We start from the raw sequence: 22,971 nt of genomic DNA on the forward strand, positions 1-22,971 counted from the left end.
CTGCGTGCTGATGTGCAGGCGAGAACTGAGGAAGGGTGAGAGCTGGGCTTCCCGGGCTCTGGCGGGGAGGGGAAGGTACAGAACCGCGGGAGGAGGTAAATAGGGGGAGGGTTTTGGGGTCAGTCTGGGGGAAAAAATGGCCCATCATCACCAGCTGGTCCCTCCCCAGGCCCCGCAGCTCCTTCCTCTGGGCTGTCCCCAGGCCTCGCTCCCCCGGCGCTTCATTAACCCCCGCGCACCCAGCTGCGGGGGAGCAGAAGGGATTTGTGTTGTGGCTCAGTGTCACCGGGCCGGGTGGGCCGAGCCGGGGGGGGGGGTGGCCCCCCCGGTGCACCGGCGGCCTCCGCGGATCTTCCACGAGTCCGGCGCTGGCAGCTCCGGTGCGAGTCTGCCCCGCGCCGGCACCGCCCGCGCGTTCCGCTCCACCGGCCCCGCCGAGGGCCACGTCTCCGCCTTCGAGCCGGTGCCTCAGCCGGGCGGCCGCTCTGGGAACGCCCCGCGGACGGTGGCCGGGAGGGGCCCCGCGCGCAGCCGCTACGGTGGCCGGGAGGGGCCTGGCGGCGCGTTTCCTGGTGCTCCGCGGCTGTGGGCGGCCTGTCCCCGGCCTGTCCCCGCGGGTGCCCGCCCGGCGGCGATGGATTTCTCCCGGTTCCTGTCGGATGACTTCGAGGTGAAGGGCTGGGTGAACGCGGCCTTCCGCGCCGTGCAGCAGGAGGCCCCCGGCAAGGTGGACGCTCACGCCGCCACCCTGGTGATGAAGCTTCAGCTCTTCATCCAGGAGGTCAACAACGCCGTGGAGGGTGAGGGCGCTGCCCGAGGGGCCTTTCCCTTGAGAGGTGCCGGCCGGACCCGCTGTGGGCTCGGTTTCTTGAGCCGAGCCTCCCCCCCGCGGGAGCGCGCCCTGGGGGGCTCCTCTGATCGCCGCCGCCTGACAGGCCTGTGCCAAGCGCTGAGGAAGAGCTGCCGCTGCCAGGGCGGCTTTGGGGTGGATGGTAGGAAAAATTTCATCGCTGAAAGGGTGGTGAGGCGTAGGGACAGGCTGCCCAGGGAAAGGGGTTGAGTCACTGTCGTGTGGATGTGGCACCTGGGGACGTGGTTTAGTGGCGGACCGGGCAGTGTGAGGTTAACGGTTGGACCCGATGATCTTAGAGGTCTTTTCCTGACCTAAATGATTCTGTGATAAAGTACATATTTAATTTTTAAAGATATAACTAAAGTTTTGTGGTCTGGTGTTTTGCTTTGTTGTTTGTTTTCTTGTATGTATTTTTTTTAAAGTATTGACGATTATATAAAATTACCGAAAAACCCCCTCTTTCCTGCAAGAGTCCTCAGGCCCTCCCCACTGTACTGCTTGGTGTTTCTCTAGAAACGAGCCACCAGGCTCTCCAGAACATGCCCAGAGTCCTCCGGGAAGTGGAAGTCTTGAAACAGGAGGCAACGTTCCTGAAGGAGCAAATGATCCTTGTTAAAGAAGATATCAAGAAATTTGAAGAAGACACAGCTCAGTCAATGCAGGTAGGCTGTTTTGCTTTGTATTTATCTGCAACTTGTGAAATTCTGAAGTTTCCGGAGTTGTTCGTATTAAACAACCCTGTGAACTCAAGACAGACAAACCCACTTCTACCATTGATAGTAGAAACGTGGGTGTGACACAGACCGGTGCAATCTGCATTTCCTGAGGAACAGCTGATCATGTCTCGGTTCAGAGGTGCTGTTACTTGACTGGGGACACTGATTTCTGCCCAGATTTCTGCCTGTTGTTAGCTGGGGTGTGTAGCATTTTTCAGACAAAGGGGATACTAAAAGTACAAATCCAGAATTCAAACTGACCTTTTGTTGTTTGACTTTGGAAGTTGATTTAACATCTCTAGCTCCTTTCAGCCAACTCCTTCCTCCTTGTAACAGCATGATCTTTTCACACTTTTTTTTAAAAATCCAAGCCAAAAATAACTCCATAATATAAGTATCTGTGACAGTTATCTTTTCAATAGGCAAAATTTTTTTTTTTTTTTTCCCGTCAGGTCCTGGTAGAGATTGACCGAGTGAAATCTAGAATGCAGTTGGCTGCCGAGTCACTTCAGGAAGCAGACAAATGGAGCACGTTAAGTGCAGACATTGAAGAGACTCTTAAAACGCAGGTACTTACCGCATTATTCTTTTTAGTCTTTGCGCCTTCAGCTTTCCAGGGGAACTGCACTTAACAGTAGGTTTTTGAAGGGGTTCTAAAACATGTACCTGTTTGTAAAACGTCATTTTGAAACAGGTATTAATGCTTTCTAAGGTCGTGTTTGGTAACTGGGTTGCCTTTCCCCGGTGGCAGGATGTGTCTGTGATTTCGGCCAAACTAACCAGCATGCAGAGCAGCCTGGCTATGCTCGTGGACACGCCGGACTACTCTGAGAAGTGTGTGCACCTTGAGGCGCTGAAGAACCGACTGGAGGCCATGGCCAGCCCTCAGATTGTTGCTGCTTTTAACTCCCAGTCCGTAGGTCAGTAACTCTTGGTGTCATTTACTATCAGTGCAGGGTTTATTGTCTTCAAAACGTAAAATGTTGTTTGGGTGGGCAGTTTGTCCTGAAGGCTCCTGGCGCTGGGCTGTGTGCTTTTCTGTTGGAGCCAGACGCCGTGAGGTGTTACGTGCTCTGCAGTCCAGTGGATCTTTGGTTTTCATACGGTTTGGTGTATCTGTGGGCACCATGGGGAATAAGGAAAACGCGAGCTGCTTTTATAGGCCATGTAGATGTGTGAAATGGAGGTGCTGAGGCAGGGCTGCCCTGCGGTCGTAGTTTAGTTACGCCATGGACGCTCTCCAGGTGGGAAGCGCTGCTCAAGTAAGCAGAAGGCCTCTGGTTTTGTGTTATCATAGTGCTACTGGGCATTCCTCTTACAGCTTGGGGTTGTAATCAAGAAGGAAATTTGTTTGGAAACATCCTGACTCCTTACTACCTTGTAAAAGCTGTTTTTATAAACTCTCCTTTAGAAAATTTGACTTCTTGGGCTGTTCTTTGTGCTCCTCCTTCTCTCTCCTGTTGTCCCAGCGCTTGTCCTGGTTGTTGCCTCTCCTCTGCCTGCACCCCGAGGTCCCAGGCAGGACCTGGGGCGGTGGCACTTCCACTGTGCAGCGCTCTGGAGCCCTTGGCTGCGTACGGGCGAGGGGCAGCGGTGCGTGGCTGCAGACCGCAGGAGAGAGCACAGGGAAGGAGCTCTGTCTGCTGTGCTTCTAACAGATGTGTTTAATCCTTTGCCTAGATCTCTCTCTTCTCCCTCCCATTCCTTTTCCAGCTTTTCTTCTTTACACAACCTCCTTTTTTCTTGGACTGTGCTTGTTACCGTCAGGGTGGGTCCCACGCCTTTTTTCTGTTGCAGTGCATTACCCTTTACAGACAAATTCAAGGCAAAGGATGACGTTTTGGAATATTTTCTCTGCGTAGGATGAAAGTAAATTGAATATTCATATGCTCTGTGAGTTCTCTACCAAAGAAAACGTATGGGTGCAAGAAAGCTGCTGGCAGCAGGTCTGCTGGTGCGAGGTCCTTTGGGCGTACTGTTCAGAATAATTCACTTTAAGCACTGTTTGCGTTCTCTTTCAAAATCTATTCTGGCCATGTGGAGACATTGGCTTTTTTCCTGTTGAAGAGAGTTTCTGTGTTTAATCTGAAGTAATGTTTTTTCCTGAAGTCCAGCTTCTGTAAATGTAATACAAGTCCATAAACATATCCCCAGAGCGTCTGTATTCGGTGACTTCCACAGCTGAAGAACACTTCGAGTTCCTTCATGTTCTGGTTTCTCTGCCTTCTGGGTCCTGTTTGAAAAACAAGGTCTCGTTACTGATTTCTCTAAGCCCAGCTGTATTTTGTGGACAGAACTGTAGTCATCCCCCTTACAGTACAAAACAGACTTTGGAGGAGCTGGGATTTCAGAGCTTTGTGTGAGAGCTGACTGTGCCCTTACCTTGGGTGTCAGCTTGAGGGGTGGTGAAAGCGAAGCTGAGGACTGTGAGGTATCTTCTAGTTTTGGAGATAGCGGCTTGTCTCTGGAAAATAACCATTTCCTCCTAGGAAATGCTCTGGTTTTACCTGTCTTTAATACTACATTTGCTGCTTAAGAAGTTAAGTGTAAGAAGTTAAATTCCTTCTTCATGTCTGCTACCTGTTCTTGTTTGAGTGTGGGTTTTAGGTGGTTCTGCTCCTATTTGAGAAGATCAGCAAGCTAAAGGTGGAAATGTGGCTTTCTGTATAGGCCATTGTGCATTCTCCCTTAGAAGAATTCTCTTGCTCCATTAGACTAATGTCTCACCCTCTGACTGAGACTGACTGTTAACTGACTATTTTATTTTGTTTAGATCAGGCAAAAACGTTTGTTAAAGTCTTCACCGAAATTGATCGGATGCCCCAGCTTCTTGCTTATTATTATAAATGTCACAAGGTAAGTATTTTGATAATATTTTAATATGGAGGAATAAAAATTTGAATTCTTGCTTGGCTTGGACTGTAGGGGGAGCTGCTACATCATGTATTTTACCTTTCCTGGTGGAAGGAGGATGGAACCTGTTCTTTTCCATGTTTCATCCTCTGACTTCTCGTCCTGGCTCTTAAGAGCCTTGGTTACTCCCCATGTTTCAAGAGTAATTCTCCATTCAGGGCTTTGTGTTCCTTCCCACAGCAGACATAGGATATGTGTGTTCTGCTTGATTTCTCTGTGCCTTGTAGTTATGCTTTGCTTTTCTTGGATTTGGCTATGTCAGCAATAACTTTATTGCTGCAACTTGCCAGCTGCTGACTTCTGTAAACTCTTTTCAGGTAAGATTAAAAGTTGGAATTCCAGACAGTTCGGTAGCCATAACCTGATCCTCAAATTTCTCTCATGACTGTGACTTTTGAGGATTAAGTTCAAGGCTGGGGCTTGCCAAGTATTTCAACTATTATGTGGGGGTATCGGTTACAGTCTCATTTTATGAGTAAATACCAATGTTAATTAAATCTTTGAATCAACTAAGAAGCCTCTAGCTTCATGCTGAAAGTCTTTTCCTTCTGTGGTGCAGAATTATAGCAAAACGTTACGCTGAAATCTGGAGCGAGGAGCAAGGGTGGGCATTGTGTTTTAGCAAAAGTGCTTTGCATGGAAGTTCTTGGTTTGAACTAACAAAAGATCCGTGGGCTGGCAGCTCTCCTCTCAGAACGGTTCCTGTTACCCCTGCAGGTGCAGCTGGTGGCAGTGTGGCAGGATCTTTGCCAGAGCGACTTGAGCTTAAATCGCCAGCTGACTGAACTGTATGACACGCTGCTCGGGACCTGGCACTCGCAGCTGCAGTGGGCAACACAGGTGCAGTGAGCGTTTGATGTTGGGGCAGCGTATGGGGGGGGACGAGACCCAGCACACTCTTAATTCTCGTGAGGATTTCAACAGTTCATCGGTGCTTGCGCTGGGCCTTGTCAGAGCAAGACAGGGCTTGCGACCTACTCGCTGTTTCTCGTCCAGCTCTTGCAGACGAGGTTTGATTGCTGGTGTTCCACCAACAGCAAGGTTGCTGTGTTATTGACATTAAAGCTGCTCTATCACTTTCATCTGTATCTTAAGTTAAATCTAATTTGTTGGTGTTGCAAATGTGCTCTGTTGCAAAACATCTGAAACGCCTGAATTGCTTTATCACTTGGCCTGGAGGAAGCCCTCAAGGTCATACTGGGCTGATTCATGTCACTCTCTAAGATATCTGAGGGCTTCTGCTATCACCCCTTGGAGTCTGTGTACTTGTTTTTCCTGCCAAGAATAATGTAGGATCCAAAAAAGTTATCTTCCTTTAGTGAAATGGAGAAATAAGTTCATATTGTTGAGCCTGTAAGAGTTTTTCATCCATGAAGGGTAAGAGATTCTTATCTTCATGTTATGAAGCCTGGTTCAAGCACTAGGCCTGTGCTGCAGAGGAGCTCAGTGTTTCCTTGAAATGTATTTTTTCTGCCTAATGATTCGATGTGGATTACAGGTCAGATGTCAGCTTACATTTTAGCAAATATTCTTTGAACTGGGGATTGTGAGAGAGAAATGGCACACGGGGCAGAGCTCGTGTCACTCAATTTCCTGTGTTGCTTCTGCTTTCTGAAGAATTCTTGGACGTTTTTCATGGTGATCCCAGCTTTCAAAGCAAATGAGCGAGAATAGCTGACAAAAAAGTCACAATAAAAGGCTGTAATGCATTTTATGCTAGTGGAGTTAAGGATAGTGCATGTAAATACAAGTTCTCAGCTGATTACAGTCTTTCCAGCCTTTCCAGTAGTGACTTCTGCCTGACCAGTAATTTGGATCGTTATGTAGTACTATTTCTACATATTTTACCAATACATGTGTGTTTTTCCCAACACACCTGAGTAAACTGAGTGCTCTGTTTTCAAATGCACTTTTCTGCCAGGTGGTTTTTCAAATTACTATAGTGCCTGTGTTCTGCTGAATTCAGTTTTTGACCTACACCTATCTTCCAGTTTCTTGGTGGCTGTATTCAACGCACAGTTTCGGTGGTAAATTTGTATTGACCTAGACTTTCGTACTCAGGCTGTCCTGCGTGCTAGGTCAGTGAGGTTCCTGCAGTCTTAGCAGACCTCTTTTGTTGTCTTTTTCACCTCTTGAGAGGTTTTCCAAATTTGTTTTTGTTCCTTTTTGGTTGGGAGCTCATGTTATCTGAGGACTCCGTGATCTGTTACTGCACAAAATGTCATCTTTGTGATCTGTATATCACTGTCTCTCACCAATAGGTAATTTTATATTAATTCTTTAATAGAAAGAAGCAGTTTTCCATGCTGGGCATGAAAAAGTCCAGGTTGGGCTGCTGCTGCTTTTTCTCCCAAGTCTTTCCGCCCTGGTTATGGCAGCCTGCCTCCCTACTGACAGCATTTGCAACCCCCTCAGTTCTGCCTCTTCTGTCCCTCTGTTCCAGGAGCCCGGGGCTCCGTGGCAGGGGCCTAAGGGCATCTGCTTGCCCCAGTGCTGCTTGCGTGCCGGCTGCTCTGCCGGCGGGCAGCAGCACGTGTGCAGGAGGGCTGAAGGAGGCCGCAGCCCCTGGACAGGCAGGACCTGCTCGGTCTGTCGCTGGCTCTGCTGGGACCGTGCCGGGGGGTCTGTACGTTGGGGGGCTCTCGGGAAGCTCTCTGCTGATCTCTGCCGCCTGTCGTGTTCCTCTCAGATAACCTGCTTTTCTGCTATCCCAGGTTTTCAAGAACCCCTATGAAATTGTGACTGTATTGTTGATCCAAACCCTGGGAGCGCTGGTGCCTTCCATCCCTGTCTGCCTCAGCACTGCCCTGGAGAGAACAGGCCAAGACACCAAACTGACCAAGCTGCTGGAGCTCTACGATGCCACCGTCCACTTCGCCAAAGGGCTGGAAGTAGCAATGCTGCCAAACCTGAGTAAGGCTCTTGCACTGAATTGTATCATTCTCTTCAGTCTACTCCTTTGTAAAGTTCTATTGTGGGGTTTTGTTTGGTTTTACACAGAGGGAGAGATTCTCTCTTCTCCCGTATTGACCAGTTACACGGCGTTTGCACCTTTGTGTGCGTGTGTGTGTATGTATCTTACACTAAAGATATTGACACAATCCTGAATGAGTTTACTGAAGCAGACCTGTTCTGAGCATGCTTGCCATCCAGGGTAAATAATGTTTAGCACTTTTCCTTTTACAAGCATTACTATTTCTTCTGTCTAACAGATGAGGAAATGTCTCTAGGGAAGCTCTTTGTGCAACCCATTGTGAAAGATCACAAAGCATAAAAATTGAGGAGTTTCCTGGAATTAAGTCACACCTTACTAAACAAGAGAAAACCTGCTTGAAAGCTGCATCCATTGGATGCTTAAATTCTGTTTTGTAGTTTTTCTGTTGCTACTGGCTTACGTTTCAATCAAGTGAAAATGCAGGGCCAAATATTATTTCTGAACCATTGGTAGTTTATTCCCTAGCAGAATCCTCAGTGTTTGATTCAAAATCTAACCTGTGCTTTCCTTTCTCTAAGATGTTTGTCATCTCATCGTGGTCATGACTTGATGAATAATTCCCACAAACCACAAAGGAGTGAGGTGCTGTGTTTACACAGGTTTATGCCAGACTTGAACTGTTGGCTATTTATAGTCCTTTATTAATCTGGTGGAACCCCTTCAAAGACCGGTTAGGGGAAAATCCTAAATTAAAGCTAATAGAGCATTCCTAATGCTGTGTTTCCTGTGTTTGGTTCCTCATAACCAAACCCAGATTCTTTCTTGATCATGTAAATCATGATTACTGGGCAGTTTTAGGGAGTATGACTGTCACTGTGTCTGTTTTTATTGCCTTTGTGATTGTGTCCTCTTGTCAGTCATTTTCTGTCCTTGGCTTAGCTTCATTTGTGGTTCGTAATAGAAATTATTAAAAAAGACTTGTAAAAATGATGTCGAGTTCTAGAAGATGATGGAATAGGAAGACAGCTGAACTGTTACCTGAGTGTGTTAAAACCCCAAAAAACTTTATTTCCATCTCTTTTGCTGTGGGGTGAGATGTTTGGGAAGAGAAATACCTCAAGAGTGGAAGGGCCAGGTGACTCATCAGAACAGAAACAAACCAGTTCTCTGTGTGTGTGTGTGAGGGGAGGGTTCGGTGATGATTCACAGGATCATTCAGGTTGGAAGGGACCTTGGGAGATGATCTAGTCCAACCTCCTGCTCCAAGCAAGGTCCGCTATGGGGTCAGACCGTGTTACTCAGGGTGTTGTTCAGTCTGACCTTGAAAACGTCTGGACACGGCAGTAGCACAGGCTTTGGACAACCCACTCCCTCGCCTGCCTGTCCTTGGGGCGCAAACGTTTTCTCTTATATCGAGGATTCGAAGTAGTTATGGTTTCCTGCCACTTTGAGTTTGGCAAATCTTCACGATAACAGCTGGTGTCCAGTTCTGATTTGAGAAATAATCATTCAGAGACCCGGTTTTAGTTTGGGTTTGCAGCTCCCTGCTCAACAGAACGGCACTGAAGTGTGAAGTTCATGGTCCACGTTGAGCTCTGGTCAATGAACACCGTACAGTAGTAGTGCTAAGTGAATTGAGTTCAGTGTCAATTATTTTAAGTATGAACCAGGTTTTCTGATAAATGAGGATTGCCCCTGTTTTAGTTGTGGGAGTAATGTGTTTCACTTCACAAATGGTTTCAATACTTTCCTTCTACTGTAGGTTGGAATGTTTAATAGATTTTTGTCACCCAGGCTGTTTTGGAGCAGTGAGTGATAATTTTCTTGAGGCACTTGTTGAGGTAGAACATCTTGGTTTTAGGAAGCAGGTAGAGATAATAACCTTGTTTTCAAAAAAATGGAAGAAAAAAAATCTGTGTAGTTGAGACTTAAAGCTGTTGGGCAGCATTCCAAGCCTGCGTAGGCAGCATGCTCTAATTGAAGAACTACTGCATGTTGCTTGAAACAAGGTTTTTAGTAGCATGTTAATCTATTTGTAGACTAAACACCTGATTCTTTGTAGAGGAGCAGAACCTGGTAAAAGTGATGGAACTGGTGGAAGCAGTGTATGGTCCGTACAAGCCCTATCAGCTGGAGTATGGAGACCTGGAAGAAGAAAATCTCCTCATTCAGATCAGTGCAGTGCCCTTGGTAAGGCAGCAGTCTGCTCAGCTACAGAGAGGCTTGAAGCTTCTACTAAAGACAAGGGTCTTTGTCATAGTTATTGCTCTCTTTCCTCCTCTAATTTTTTGGTAATATTTCCTGTTGCAGTATATTTTCTACTGTTAAGTAAATTTTGTTTAGGAAATAAAGTTAACTTCAGCAGCCCTGTCAGGTTGGAGGTACCTTTCTTCCTCTCCTTCACCCAGTAACTGGCCCTGTGTGGATCTGCTGGACAAAGACTTTACCAAAATATCACTATCAACCAGGAGCCTATTAAGAACAGGATCTGGGGGAGGAAAGTCTTTTTTGTAGAAGATTCTGTTGTTGGCAGAACTGTTTTTCCTTGAGGTCCTGGTAAATGTAGGATTTGGCAGCCTGACTTTTATTAACAGTGACGGTGCAGGAGGGTGGAAGCAGCCAGCATTGTTCTCCCGTAAGCGTTTCGCGAGGTTGGAGGATACGGAGAGAACCATGTGTTACAGAAAGTGTCTTTTCTTTAACGCCTGGACGCTCACTGAAGGATGAGTCGGGCTCAACTCTGTTGTTGTGATTTAGGAGCACTGGGAAGTAATTGACTGTGTCCAGGAACTGAACCATTCCGTCAACAAACTCTTCATTCTGGCCTCTGGAGCCATCGACAGCTGCGTTAAACTCACCGATGGGCTGGGCGTGTGTGGGCTCCTCAAGGCCCTGAAGGCTCTGTTCACAAAGTAAGGTGCTTCCAGTTACCCTGCTGCTTTTATCTGGAGGGAGTAGCATGTATTTGGTGTGTGGCCAAGGACGTTGTAGTCTGTGAAAACCAGCTGAGAGTAGAACCTATCTGTAAACGTAACATGAATCATCTGATGTCCCCTCCTACCGCTTCATTCAGGCAGTGGCTGTTTCTTAGGGGAAAAATGGAAGCTTTTTAGGGCTAAATTGAAGACTTTCCTTAGCTGTCTTGTTGGGCTGAATTTTCATTTTTAATAAATGTTTTTGAAGGGGAAAATGTTTCCTGAATAAGACAAAGGCAGATTAGGCCGATGGAAGTAGATCTCAGTGGGGAAATACTGGGACAAGTGACCTCACATGCAGAATCCACCTGCAGGTGTGAGATAGCCCAGTGAGGGGAGGTTCACCAGAAGTTCTTATCTTAAAGTGTCGTTTGCTGACAGCCTGCTTAGGCAGCATGCCAGCCCTGATTCACTCCTTAGTTCCTGATAGCGACAGAGCTGCTTACAAGGTACAAACCAAACTGTTATTGTGGTGCCCTGTGGGGAGGAGGGAGGAGGAGAGCACACAGCTCTGATCTCACCTTCTTTATGGGCAATTCAGATGGTGTGCATGCCTCCTGCTTATGGGCATTATTTAAAAAAAAACAACAGGGGGGTGTGTAAAACAAAATGTTCTTCTTTTTATCCATGTTCTCATCTGGGGAGTAGCTGAGAAAACAAATTCATAAGATTGTTGTCACTGTGTTCCTGGAGTAAGGGCCAAGTGATGTTGGAGTAGCAGTAGCCTTATAAACTTTTTCTGGCGTTTCCTAGGAGATGTGATTAGTGTCGTCGTAACAAAAATGTCTTACTCGTACCTTATCATGGGAGTGGAGGGTTTCTAGTAACCCACGTGCAGCAAATTGAAGCCACACAGTATCTGTTACTCTGCATTTCTCCCTGTCTCCTAGTGTGGGCTTGAGTGGGCTGTGGCTGAGCAGTTCTTCACATCCATGTGTGTTTGGACTGGACTGGAACAACAGTGTCTCTTCAGAACTTCTTTTAATATTTCTGGTTCTTATTTGGCCCTTGTAGAGGACTGAACGAGGATGTGCAGTTATGCTGCTCTCCAACCCGTTCTCTTACGCTGCTGCTTATCTCCTCTCCATTTCTCGTCACAGGTATACGTCTGACTTTACAAATACTTTGCAGTCTATACGAAAGAAATGTAAACTGGATGATGTCCTATCAGATTCCCTTTTCCAGGAGGACTGGACTGCATTCCAAAACTCTGTCCGGTAAAGGGGATTATTTTTTGTTTTTGCACAGCTCATAACTGATTTTTGTATCAAAGTTGAAAGGGAGTTACTTGGGGTCAGTTTACACAAGTTCTTAGTGCAGAAGGCAGGGCTATGCCCGTGTAACTGCGGGGAGCGTTAGTGTCAGTGCCGGGGTTTCAGGTTGCTGCTGGCACAGTAAGTGCTGTGAGGCTCCCCACCCTGTCTGGAGCAGGGCTCTATGTCATATCACTGGAAATATCAGCAGCACTCAGAATTTTTCCCAGTGACACTGAGCTGGCCTTAGCCATGATGACAAGAAGTAGCATGTGGATGAGGCTGTTGGGCAAAAAAATTCAGTATGTTATCAGATGGATGCTGAGTTAAAAGCCAAATTAACTCTTGACAGACCAGTCCCCTGCACACTGTGGTTTGGTTATGGCATTTTATAATTACTTGACACGTGTCTGAGATGGGTTGTTGGCGGGGGGGAAGGTTCTGGCATTATCTGCCTCAAATCTCACAACGTGTGTGTTTGTCTTGTTCTTTCCAGGATAATCACTACTTGTGGTGAGCTCCTTCGTCAGTGTGGAGACTTTGAGCAGCAGCTGGCCAACAGGTGAGCACTGCTGAACTTAATTTGTGACCTGACAGCATAGGTACCAAGTTGAAAGAAAACAAACCCCAAGGTACTTTTGTTGTGTAGACCATGGAGGGAAAGCAGAGCCACCGGGATCTGCCCCCACTGCCCCGCCCCATCTTTTGAAATGTCAGAGACAGGTCGCAGACTGTCCCGCACAGTCGCGTGCCCCGAGACGCTCACGGGAATCCTTCCCCTCGGATACCTGACTGGCCAGCCAGCGGGCTGGGCCCGAGGAGGAAATTTCCACCAGGTCAAATTGGCAAGATCCTCACCCCGCTTGTGACCTGGGGCGTGAATTTGCAGAAGTGAATCGAGGTGTGCCTGAACTGATCGATTCCCTGTAACTCGAGGAGCGTCAGGCACGGGCAGCACGAAGATCCTCCATTGTTTGTAAGCCCTGTTCAGCCTCTTGTACGCTGAAATGCTTTAGTCTGACTTGAGTGCCTCTGCTTTGTGTAGGACACAGGCCTGCAGCGCACAGGAGCCTCAGCTTGTTCTGTATTTGCTAGACATTCTGAGAGCACAATCCTCTCTTTTTCATCCCAATATTTTTGCAGGTTTTGAGTTGCACAGTAGACATGAGGGTTGGCTGTAGTTGGTGTCTGCCAGCCATGAACACTCATCCTTGCAGTAACATAAAGGTAGTGCTGGTCCTCAGACAAACATGAGAGCAACAGTGCTGATCTCAGAGGATTTTGCTGGTGACTTTTTGTACTTGTTTTCAGGATTTTATCAACTGCTGGGAAGTATCTCTCAGACTCCTACAGCCCTTGTAGTTTTTCCGGCTTTCAGGATAGCAGTTCTGCAGAAAAGAAGAGCTCCGTAAAGAATCCCTGGCAGGAATACAATTATCTTCTGAAGGAGAATCCATCCGAGTACGCCAGCCTTATGGAAATGCTTTACACTCTGAAGGTAGCTTGGTGCCTGGGAGAGCTTGCCTCTGTCGCGGGGTGCTGTTGGGCCCATGTTTGTGGATGAGCACAGGATTCCCCTGCAGCCTGATTACATTTCATCCTGAGCTTTGATGGGCTGTGTTCCAGGTCTTCCGCAGAGACACCACCTGACCTGCAGAGAGGTGAAATGTCCAAACCCAGGAAGTCTGGGCTCATTCCGCCTCTCCCCAGATCCTGGCTGGGTTTTGTGAACATACCTCACTGGTTCAGGTGAGGGAGATTTTTGTCACGGAACGCACTGGGAAGATTGTGTTGGAGCCATCTCAAATTCTGGAGCCCACATACTGGCTTCTCAAGACTTTCTTTGCCACTTATGCTCTGCTGCCATATCCATTCTGAAATATAATTCTGCAGATCATTCATGCATGCATCTGTGAACAGGGTAGAATGATTCCGGTTATCTTCCTGGGGATCTAAGTTATGTTTGCCATCGTCAGTCACATGTAGTAGTGAAGCCAAGGTTATGAGTTCTGTCTCTTATTTCCTCAGAATGTTTTGATTTCTTCTGCACTTAATTTACCTGAACTTGTGCAGCTCTGCCTTCAGTGTTAGATGTTTGACATTAAACCTTTGCTAGATACTGAAGTTCCGGAGGTCCCCTTCATGTAAAAGGTTTGTGTAATTCCCTGCAGGGCATCAGTTAGTTGTGCCCTTTGAGCAGAAGGCGGTTCTGCCATCGTCTCTGCAGGTTTCTCAGTATCTGGCCTGGGCTGGTGCCTGACGCGGCCGGAATGGGATCCTGATTCTTTGTTTCACATTTCAGGGAGCGGTGCACAGTGTCTGTCTTGAAAAACTTGTTGGAATGGGGCATCCCAAAGGAAATGGGCTGTGCTATTGCAGAGGAAAGCTCCTTTGTGTTAGGGTGGCCTAATAAAGACCTCTTTAAGAATGTTAGCATAGCTTCTCTGGGGTCAGTTTAATGACTTGTGTATGAAAACATTTCTCTGTGTCTCTGTGTGTGTGTTAGGAAAAAGGTACGAGTAACCACAACCTGCTGTCTTCCTCACGGTCTGCCCTAAGCCGCCTCAACCAGCTGGCACACCACTTGGCTTTTGATTCTGTTTTTCTTCGGATCAAACAACAACTCTTACTCGTTTCAAAGATGGAGGTGAGCAGTGGGTACATCGATCTGATCCACGCTGGCAGGGTTTACCCGTGGGATACCTCGGGGTGGAGTACAGCTCAGTGTTGCTTACCTTTCTCCTTTTAAGAATGTTTCCCTCTGGTATCACATTTCTTCTGTGAGCTGCAGTCAGTGGAAAAGTTTACCTCCCTTCATCCACAGCATTCACAACAGTCAGCTATGTTTGCAGGCACTGATGTTTGTTTGAGATGTTGCTCTTCTAACCTGTGTGAGCCTGTATTTCCCACGGGGAGCTGTGTGGAAAGGGTGTGTGTGCTTTGGGCCTGAGGGAGGACAAGGGAAGCAGTTTTCTCACCATCTGTGTTCTGCTTTCTAGAAGTCCTGGGGTAGCCACAGTTCGTGTCGCTGGGTGACCCCTTCCTAGAGCACCGATAGACTTCACGCACTGGAAACTCAGATTCTTTCTGCACTTTTTGCCTTACAGGGCTGGAATTCTGGTGGCATTGGTGAGACCCTGACAGATGACCTGCCAAACTTCAGCCTGACTCCTCTGGAATATATCAGCAATGTAAGAGCACACAAGGGTACTTACTGGGGCCCAGTGCTGGGGGAATCTCGTCTCTGTTTCCCCAATTCTTTGTAAAATAGTGGTATTTGCTAAAATTGTTACACGATGGTGATAGATGCTCTCAGTGGTCCAGCCCCCATCAGTTGGGTTGTGCCGTTCATTGCAGGTTTTATGAAATCCCTGTCAAGTTCTGGAATAGCAAAAGAACATCGGGAGCACAAGGAGTGGCTCTTCTCTGTTAAACTGCGCTGTTTGCAGTGTTTACTCTGGGATGGGAAATGCCAACTTTTGGTAGGAAATGCCAACTTTTGGAGGTAGGGGTGAATACTGAGTGTATCTTCACAATGCAGCTCCTGTAGCAGAGAAGTTCCTGCAGTGCGTATTGGCGTGATTTCACCACACTACGAAGTTAAAGTCTTGAGCTCTTACCCTTCTAATCCCCACGTGACTCCCTGGTTTCTCTTTCTGATGGAATAACAATGAAACCTTTCTGGCCATGGGGTGTCTGAGTGGAAGAGGAGAGCGAGCTGTTCGTTCCTTCTGGCGAGGCACTGCTCAGCTCGGCGCTGCTGAACGGCGGGCACAGCGCTCTCCCCTTCTCCTGCTTGGCGTTTCAAGTCGCTGCCAGATTTGCCCTTCAGATATTAATATTAGCCGCTGTTATTATCTCCATACAAAGTATAATTTGCTAAGCAAGTTTTTTATGTTACTGTCATTCTGTGTGTCACACGGGGAATGGATTTTTCAAGGACAGGCTGCAATCATAAGCTTTTAATATTTTGATTTCCTCTGGCTTATGGCCTGCAAACTGTTATACTCTGCTTTTAAAGCTTTAAAAAAAAATGTGTAGAAATGGGTAGTCAGTCAATTTGTGGGACAATTTTATCATGGGTAGTTTGAATTTAGCTATCTGAGAGACTTTTACGAGGTTTAGAAAGCTCATGGGCAGTGTATGAGGTAAAACTTCAAGGGCAGGTTGCTACTGAATTCTAAGTAGCTTTCTAATTAACACAGCTCACCAAGAGAGGGGGGCGGCAGGAAGAGGCTGAATCTGCTCACCTGCCACTTCAACTGAAAGTTAAAACTGAGATGTGTATGATCGTTACTTGGTTCCGTGAGGAATCAAAGGACGTTTCTGCCTGTCCGAGGCAAAGAGGAACTTCAGAAAATTTCAGATACAAAGCATTTGCTTTCTGACATCTTTTCAGATCTACCCTTGATCCTGCTGCTGAGTTGATAGGCGGGCCAAGACTGAGCCGAGGCTTTCTCTTGGGTAGTCTTAAAATAACACTGCTGCATTGTACAATAAAATTGAAAACTAAAAAGAATAAAGTAGAGTTGACAAACAAATTGATGTGTCGTACGTGCTGTGTAGACGGAAAGGCAGGTGATGGGAGCTCTGGAAAAAGCTATTAATGAGCGTGCTCCGTAATGGGGAGGCAGAGTACTCTGAGCTGTACCTGCACCTAGGAAGATTCTCTGTAGCAGCAGATAATCATTTGTAAACAGCACAGTATTTGTTGTATGCCTGAAATTACGTAGCTTGTGTGCAAATTTGTGAGCCTAGTCCCTTTTTGGGAGCGATACCTTTCTGTAATTCGTTATTCTATTGTCACTTGAATATGTATTTCTTCTTCAGTAGTTTCATTTGGTTCAGTGTCTTAAATTCTGCTCTAGAAGACAAATTGCCAGGAACACTCCAGAGATCAAAGATTTGCTTGGAGTAACAGTTCTCTGCACAGTTTTTTCTTAACATGATTGTTTCAATGACTGGTTCTCTGACCTCATGAAAAATTATTTCTTGTACAAAGTGTAATGATGAGCAGGAGCCAATTTGTTTCTGAGCAAATGTAGGTTAGGGAGTTGCTGTCAAGCTGAGCTTTCTGCTTTCAGGTGTGGATTACTGCAGTTGACTTCTTTTCTCTAGCAAAGTACTTGCTTCACATTTCTTCAGTGACAGCTCTTTTGTGTTTTTATTCTAGATTGGGCAATATATTATGTCGCTTCCTCTCCACCTTGAGCCATTTGTCACTCAAGAGGATTCTGCTTTGGAACTGGCCTTGCATGCTGGAAAACTGCCTTACCCCCCAGAACAAGGTAGGGTGAAACCAAAGACTTGAAGCATCTGGGGGAAAGCTTTCCCACTTCGACGTTACGTGGGTGCGATGTGTTACGGTAACAAAGCTATTTGAGATCCATTTCCTATCGTCTAGTTGTGCTGTTTCTTCCAAGAGTCTCTTGGTAATACCCAGAAGGAGCCTCTAAATGAGTAAAACTTTCAGCTTTGTTCCAACCAGGAGCTTTAGCTTGGTCTGTTTAAGTTTAGTGTTTATTAAAACTGTGGTTTGGGTGCAGGGTCCCCAACTGCTGAAGAAAACAACTCTGCATCCGTGAGGTGTATTCTTACCCCAGACAGCATCTAAGCTGTGATTCTTGCAACAGCTGCTGCCCAGAACTAAGCTGGTATGAAGCTTTCCAGCTTCAGGCCCTAGAGAAATATGGAGAGAATGTCCCGTAAGCTTAATTTTACACTAGTCACTTGTAGTATAAAAGACGCCGTCCTCCATGGCCTTGCTGAGAACCACCAGCCTCTTCATTTGTGCTAGAAAAAGAGGGGCCCTGAGCTCCTTTCTTCAGGACTGGATTATTCGTTCTCAAGCAGGATAGTAGTGATGTTCACTTGTAAACAGCTTTTTCCTCTGCCTCTTTTCTCTGTAAATCCAGGAAAAACTGTTACAGCCTGCGTGACATGCTAACCTACGCCCTTCTGTTAAGAGGTTAGGAGCCACGTCAGGAGCTGGTCTGCTGTCTGTCTTGTTTTGGACAGGTTTTGCATCTTTGGGAATTTCTTTTCTTAACGGCCCGACCTGTGTTCTAGTCTCTGTAGTCCCATTCTTGGTCCGTAAGGGCACAATTCTGGAGTGCTGACCACTTCATTTCAATTCCTTTTTCATCCTATATAAAGTCCAGCTGAAAAATTGTTAGAACCCCACTGCTGCTTCCAGTGCTGCCCGAGTCTTTAGTGATTAGACACCAGCCACGGGGTTAAACCCCCGTGCTGAAGGCAGTGCAGCGGGTGCTGCGGGTGGCTGCTCTCCCGGACGGCTACGGCCCAGGTGCCTCTGCAAAACTTTCTCCCCAGAACTCACGAGGAGTTCTTCCTGTGTGTCTTTCCTCAGTTTCTTGCAGCAAGCTGAGTTTTGGCTTGTGTTCATTCTTCAGTTGGCTATCCTTACCTGTTGTGTCGTTAATCCTGCTGCAGTTAACGACAGTAGCTACATAATGCTCCCCGGCAGTTGGCAGCGCACCAGGGTTTGCTGTGGTTAATCTCTTCTCGGTGTTTATTTCCACTGACAATCAGGGAAGCGTAGAGCTTGGTATTTATAGTCTTCCTGCAGCCTTCTGAGAATGTGCTCCTCAGTGTAGGTTTTTGCATTACTTGTTTTGTCATCTTAAAGCATGCACATGTTTAATAGCGTGTTCATTTCCAAAACACTGATGAACACAGAAGGCCTTTAGGGCTTGAAAAAAACCCCTGTGAATCCTTGTCATTGCAGTAGTTTGTAAACTACTCCTGGGAGATGATCCTGTAGAAGGTGCCAGGCAGTGCCCCTGATCCTGGCACCGGTCAGCCCTTCGGAAATTACTTTCCCGGAGACGTAATAGAGGGAAGTCAAGTGTTTTGGGTCTTGGGCTAACTTTCACTGTTGTATAGCGGCAGAGCGGGTATGTAACTGCTTTGACTGCTCTAAAAACAGCTGATAAACTGAATACTTTAATGTCCGGTTGAAGAAGCAGTTAACCATTTATGAATTGTATTTTGTTACAAAACCAGCAAACGCAGCTGAGTGGGACTGCTGATGGCTAACAAGAATTTTCTGTGCAGGAGATGAGTTACCTGAGCTGGACAACATGGCTGACTACTGGCTGGGCTCCATCGCCAGAGCCACGATGCAAACCTACTGCGAGGTCATCCTGCAGATCCCAGAGCTCACGGCCCACTCGGCAAAGCAGCTTGCGACCGACATCGGTAAGCTCGGTGCACGCGCTCTCCTCAGGACTGTTGCTGTAACACGTGGGCTGCCCTGTCACTACCTGAGGTTTGAAGAAAACTGCAGTGAGGGTTTCTCCTCTGATCGTGAGCACGCTGGTCTGCCCCCCGGCGCGGTGGGGTGGTTCACAGCTGCTCTTTCACAAAGCGTCCTGTTGCGTCCCTCTTCGAGGAAAGGGTGGTGTTTGGTACGTACTTGCTTCTTCACTGCCTTGTGGTTTTGAGTGTGAAAGTCCTTCTGAACTGAGAGGATTCCCCTACACACCAGTCTTAGCAAGAAAGACCTGTATATTATCTTTTCAGGTGTGGCACAGCTCTGTCCCCTCTCATCTGCTTTCTGCCAGGACATGCCAGGGGACACGGCACATGCCAGGCCTGCTGGGACGTGCTCCAGTGGGTCACAGCTCATTGATTTCTTCCATCTGCTTGATAGCTGAAGTAGGGGAGATCAGCTAAAGGCCGTCTAAGAGTAATTGTGGAGTACTGGACCAGCATCCTTTCTTACAAAACCCATAGGATCAGCTCCCCTGCCATGGCTTAACTCACCGTCCTGCTGCTCTGATGGTGCCGGGTGGCTAAAGCTACTTTCAACACGGAGAAATCTTCAGCCCCAAAATGGGAGCCAGTTGGCCTGTGGTGTTCTCCCACGCCACGTGGCGTGTGAGGGAAGACTGATGGAAGGTGTAGGGGAAGGTGTTTCTGCAGGATACGGAGGAGATGGGTTTTTCTTATCCGAAGGTGATGGAAGCGTCACGTCAAGACCACTACAGCCATTGTAAACGCCAGTTAGTCCATCCTTTGCTGTAAATCGTGGGTGCTGACTTCCACATGGCCAAGCTCAAAAATAAGGATACAGACAGTATCTCCTCCTCAGCTCACCTGAAGGTGTGCTTGAATGCCAGTGAACTCAGCCTGAATCTTTTTTTTTTCTTGGCGTTGCTTAAAAACAAGCCAGTGGATTAGAGGCTGGTTGCTCGGCATTCTCCCTGCCATCCTGAATTCCCCAACTGACTTTGAGCCAGTGAGCTGGAACTCCCTCCTGCCTCAGCAGCCATTCACCTCCGCAGAGCTCCCCGGCTTCGTTGCAGGCTCTTTGCCTCTGGAAGTGTGATTATGATCCTTTATCAGGGACCTGGTGACTGACCACCCCGAGGGTGTTTGTGTGCAGATACTGAAACATGGCAGAATGTGTCTCAGTCCTCAGAACAAGACGGACGGTTGTCTAAACTAGTGTGCAGGAAGCCAAAAATATGCACCAGTCAGTACAGTTAGACTCCACGCACGCTGCCATTTTCTGTGGCTTTGAGCTGGCAGTGACAGGATTCCAGCTGCTGTGATGAGCGAAGGGTAACTTTCATTTGCACAGTGTCTGTTACCTGTTCAAATACATGTTTATCCTTAATCTTACAGATTATCTAATAAACGTGATGGATGCCCTCGGCCTTCAGCCATCAAGAACACTGCAAAATATTGTAACTTTGTTGAAGGCAAAGCCAGAGGACTACCGTCAAGCTGCCAAAAGCGTGCCACGCAGAATGGCCAGCAGCATCGCTGCGATGAGAGGCCTGGAGTGTTAGCTGTGACGTCCCTGCTGCGGCACGCGCCTCGAGGCTGAGCTGTTCACGTTGGGTTTATTTCCCTATAAACTTGGTGAGGACACTGAAAGTGTCTCTGGGGATTAGGGAAAGTTATTTCTGAATAACTTTTAATAAATGCCTTTGTCTAGGAAAAGCTTGTTCCATTTTTCCATCCTTAGAAGAAAGATGTCCTACAGCCAGATTTACCAGAAACCATCTGGATGACCTTGAGTAGGCTGGGCAGTGCTGGCTTCTGACTAGAAATGTTCTGCCGGTTGCGGGAGAGTTCATGCTTCGTGGCGGTAAGATGACTGGCTTTTTCAGAAAATTTAATCAATTCTGAATCTAAAATTATGGGGTAGGTGCAACAAAGATCGGCTGATTGGAAGCTCTTCTACCTGGAGGCAGTTGTCATCGCTCAAGTCTGTCATTATCCACAAAGTCAGGAAGACAGTCTCATCAGTAGGTGAGGCATGATCAAGCTCAAGCCTGAGAATAAAACCAGTTTTGTAGGCTGTTCCTTGTGCAATTAATGTATTCTACTGAAAGCAATGGAGTTTATAAGAAATTTAATGAAAGTGTTGCTTTCTTGTAGAATTTATTAAAGCCTGGTGTATAGATCTTTGAAAAACAACTTGTCTAGCCTGAGTATGCTTTCTCAGGAGAAAACCGGATGGAATACAAAGAGGTCCCAAAACTGGAATGCCAGCTGTGTGAGACCGCTGCGTAAAACCTCACGTGTGAACTCCTCTGTTTTGGAGGGGAAAAAAAAATATCTTTCTTCCCCTTATCTGTACCTGCTTCTGCAGTTTTCTTCTTTTTACCATCAGGTGCCATGGGGGAATAATTCCTTACCTGATGTCCATGTCTTTGTCTCTTCTTTCCTTGACTTAGTTCAGGCTGCTTGACTCGGTGTTTAGCCTGACCCACAAATCTTTCTGCTATCTTTACTTTTTGGCTGTTTTTTTTTTCTCCCTGGCAGACTCTGTCTTGTGGCCAGCTCTCATTTCTCATCCCATGTTGCTGCATTTGTGCTCCTCCTCCTGGGCCTCGTTAGCCTGATGTCTTCTCCCCTGGGTGCTTGTGCTCTTCTGCGCGGTCCCACATCTGCTTTCGTCACACCAACATCTTTTCTGTGGTTTGTAGCACACACGTAACGTGCTGATACAGGCCTGTATTTTACCAGCGGTGTAGTTTTGAGTGGAATTGGATTCCTTTGCTGTTCTCAGCTGGACTTTGGTGATGTTTTACTGCCAGACTGCAGTTTGGGGAGGTGAGGAGAGCAGAGGTGCTTTATAAACAGTTCTGGGGTTTTGCAAATTTTAGCACCTAAAAAAATTTCAGAGCAGGGAAGTAAAATGTTATTTTCTGGAATGTTTGGCTTTTTATCTTGGCAAGGTTTTCTGTTAGATGTTTGCTCTTGTTTCAGAGTATGAAGTCTATTAGAAAATCCCCAAATGAATTGGAAGTTAGCTACTGTATTGAGTTGGGGTTTCTCAGGTGTGTCATTTGGCTGTGATTTGTGAAGCCCTTCCCCTGGGGAGCTCCGTGGCCCAGCTCCGTGGCCCAGCTCCATGGCCCAGCTCCTGTGCAGTGTCCAGCCGAGTCTTCCAGCGCCTGCACTGCTGCTGCAGCAAGGAGAAACCCCTTCGCCCACATACACTTGTCTGCAGCCAGGCGGTCTGGGGGAGAGAGCCAAGCTGGTAAAGAGCTGAGTCAAGTACCTGAGACACTTTCCACTTTTATGAGTTGTCAGACACCCTCTATAAACCAGCAGTAACTGCAATAGTAAACGGGCCATGTCCTGCCAGAGAACATGCTGTTCCAATCACCCTTGGTGTGAGACGGGCGAATCTCGCTCTTTGTGCCTCTCCCATCCTCCAGCCTTGTCACCAGGAGGATTTTCGGGGCTGTTCTTGATGGCCAGGTTTTGTTCTCAGCTCTCCTGGTGCTTTGGGCAAATCGCTCCGTTGTGTCTGTTGGAGGGAGCAGTGTCTTTTTGCTGTTGCAAAATTGGAGGATTTTGTTGAGTGTTGGCTTGTGGGCGTGCACTGAGCACTGAATTGGGAGGGGAGGGTGTCAGGTGCTCGTTTCCAGCTCGGCTGTGAGGTGGGATGAAGTGCTGTCACGTCACACCCCTCCTTTTCGGTGAGGGAGGCTGTGCTCTGGGTCTGGGGTGCCCAGGGAGCGCAGCGTCCCTTTAGGGAGATGGGGAGCGAGGAGTCGGGCAGGGAAGGTCTAGGACAGCTTGTACGAGCTGGAGTCCTCTGTCTTCACAAGCATCTGAGCGGCCTTTCTCCTGCTGAGCTCAGGCTGGACCCGGGTTGGATGGTTTCCTCCCAGGGCAGCGTGTTCATGGGCTGTGGGTCGTTTGCTCTTGCAGACGAGAACCGGGCAATGGATGCTGGGCTGGGAGCAGCATGTGGACTTGTTAAGAAGATGCTTCCTGAATCTGGATTTTTATTCCTTATATCTTATAGTTTAGGTATTCTCTGGCTGCAGATGAC

General features: G+C 47.3%; 1 protein-coding gene across 6 annotated transcripts; it reads left to right on the forward strand.

Moving 5' to 3' along the window:
- Nucleotides 1–525: 525 nt before the first annotated feature.
- On the forward strand, nt 526–21,098 carry COG7 (component of oligomeric golgi complex 7). Of its 6 annotated transcripts, none has more exons than XR_012631155.1 (18): nt 526–992; nt 1,367–1,515; nt 2,022–2,138; nt 2,321–2,489; nt 4,343–4,425; nt 5,200–5,322; nt 7,197–7,395; nt 9,480–9,607; nt 10,175–10,329; nt 11,493–11,609; nt 12,142–12,207; nt 12,957–13,143; nt 14,152–14,292; nt 14,753–14,836; nt 16,819–16,933; nt 18,723–18,866; nt 20,298–20,537; nt 20,614–21,098. XR_012631155.1 is itself a non-coding variant. In XM_074886050.1 (17 exons), the coding sequence occupies exons 1-17, from the start codon at nt 635–637 to the stop codon at nt 20,462–20,464; spliced, it is 2,502 nt and encodes an 833-aa protein (XP_074742151.1). In that variant the 5' UTR covers nt 526–634; the 3' UTR covers nt 20,465–21,098. The 6 variants fall into 6 exon arrangements, 4 of the variants coding, with proteins under 4 accessions (XP_074742151.1, XP_074742152.1, XP_074742154.1 ...); XR_012631156.1 differs by having other exon boundaries at nt 20,644–21,098; XM_074886050.1 differs by having other exon boundaries at nt 20,298–21,098.
- The last annotated feature ends 1,873 nt before the right edge of the window (nt 21,099–22,971 follow it).

The sequence above is a fragment of the Strix uralensis genome, chromosome 16 (assembly GCF_047716275.1).
Source record: "Strix uralensis isolate ZFMK-TIS-50842 chromosome 16, bStrUra1, whole genome shotgun sequence".
Classification (NCBI taxonomy): domain Eukaryota; kingdom Metazoa; phylum Chordata; class Aves; order Strigiformes; family Strigidae; genus Strix; species Strix uralensis.

Bases quoted from the DNA above. Each gene is read 5' to 3' on its own strand.
- COG7 (XM_074886050.1), top strand. From the start codon at position 635: ATGGATTTCTCCCGGTTCCTGTCGGATGACTTCGAGGTGAAGGGCTGG. The intron at 14,293-14,752 runs GTGAGCAGTGGG...TTTGCCTTACAG, and splicing joins TACTCGTTTCAAAGATGGAG to GGCTGGAATTCTGGTGGCAT. The intron at 14,837-16,818 runs GTAAGAGCACAC...TTTTTATTCTAG, and splicing joins CTCTGGAATATATCAGCAAT to ATTGGGCAATATATTATGTC.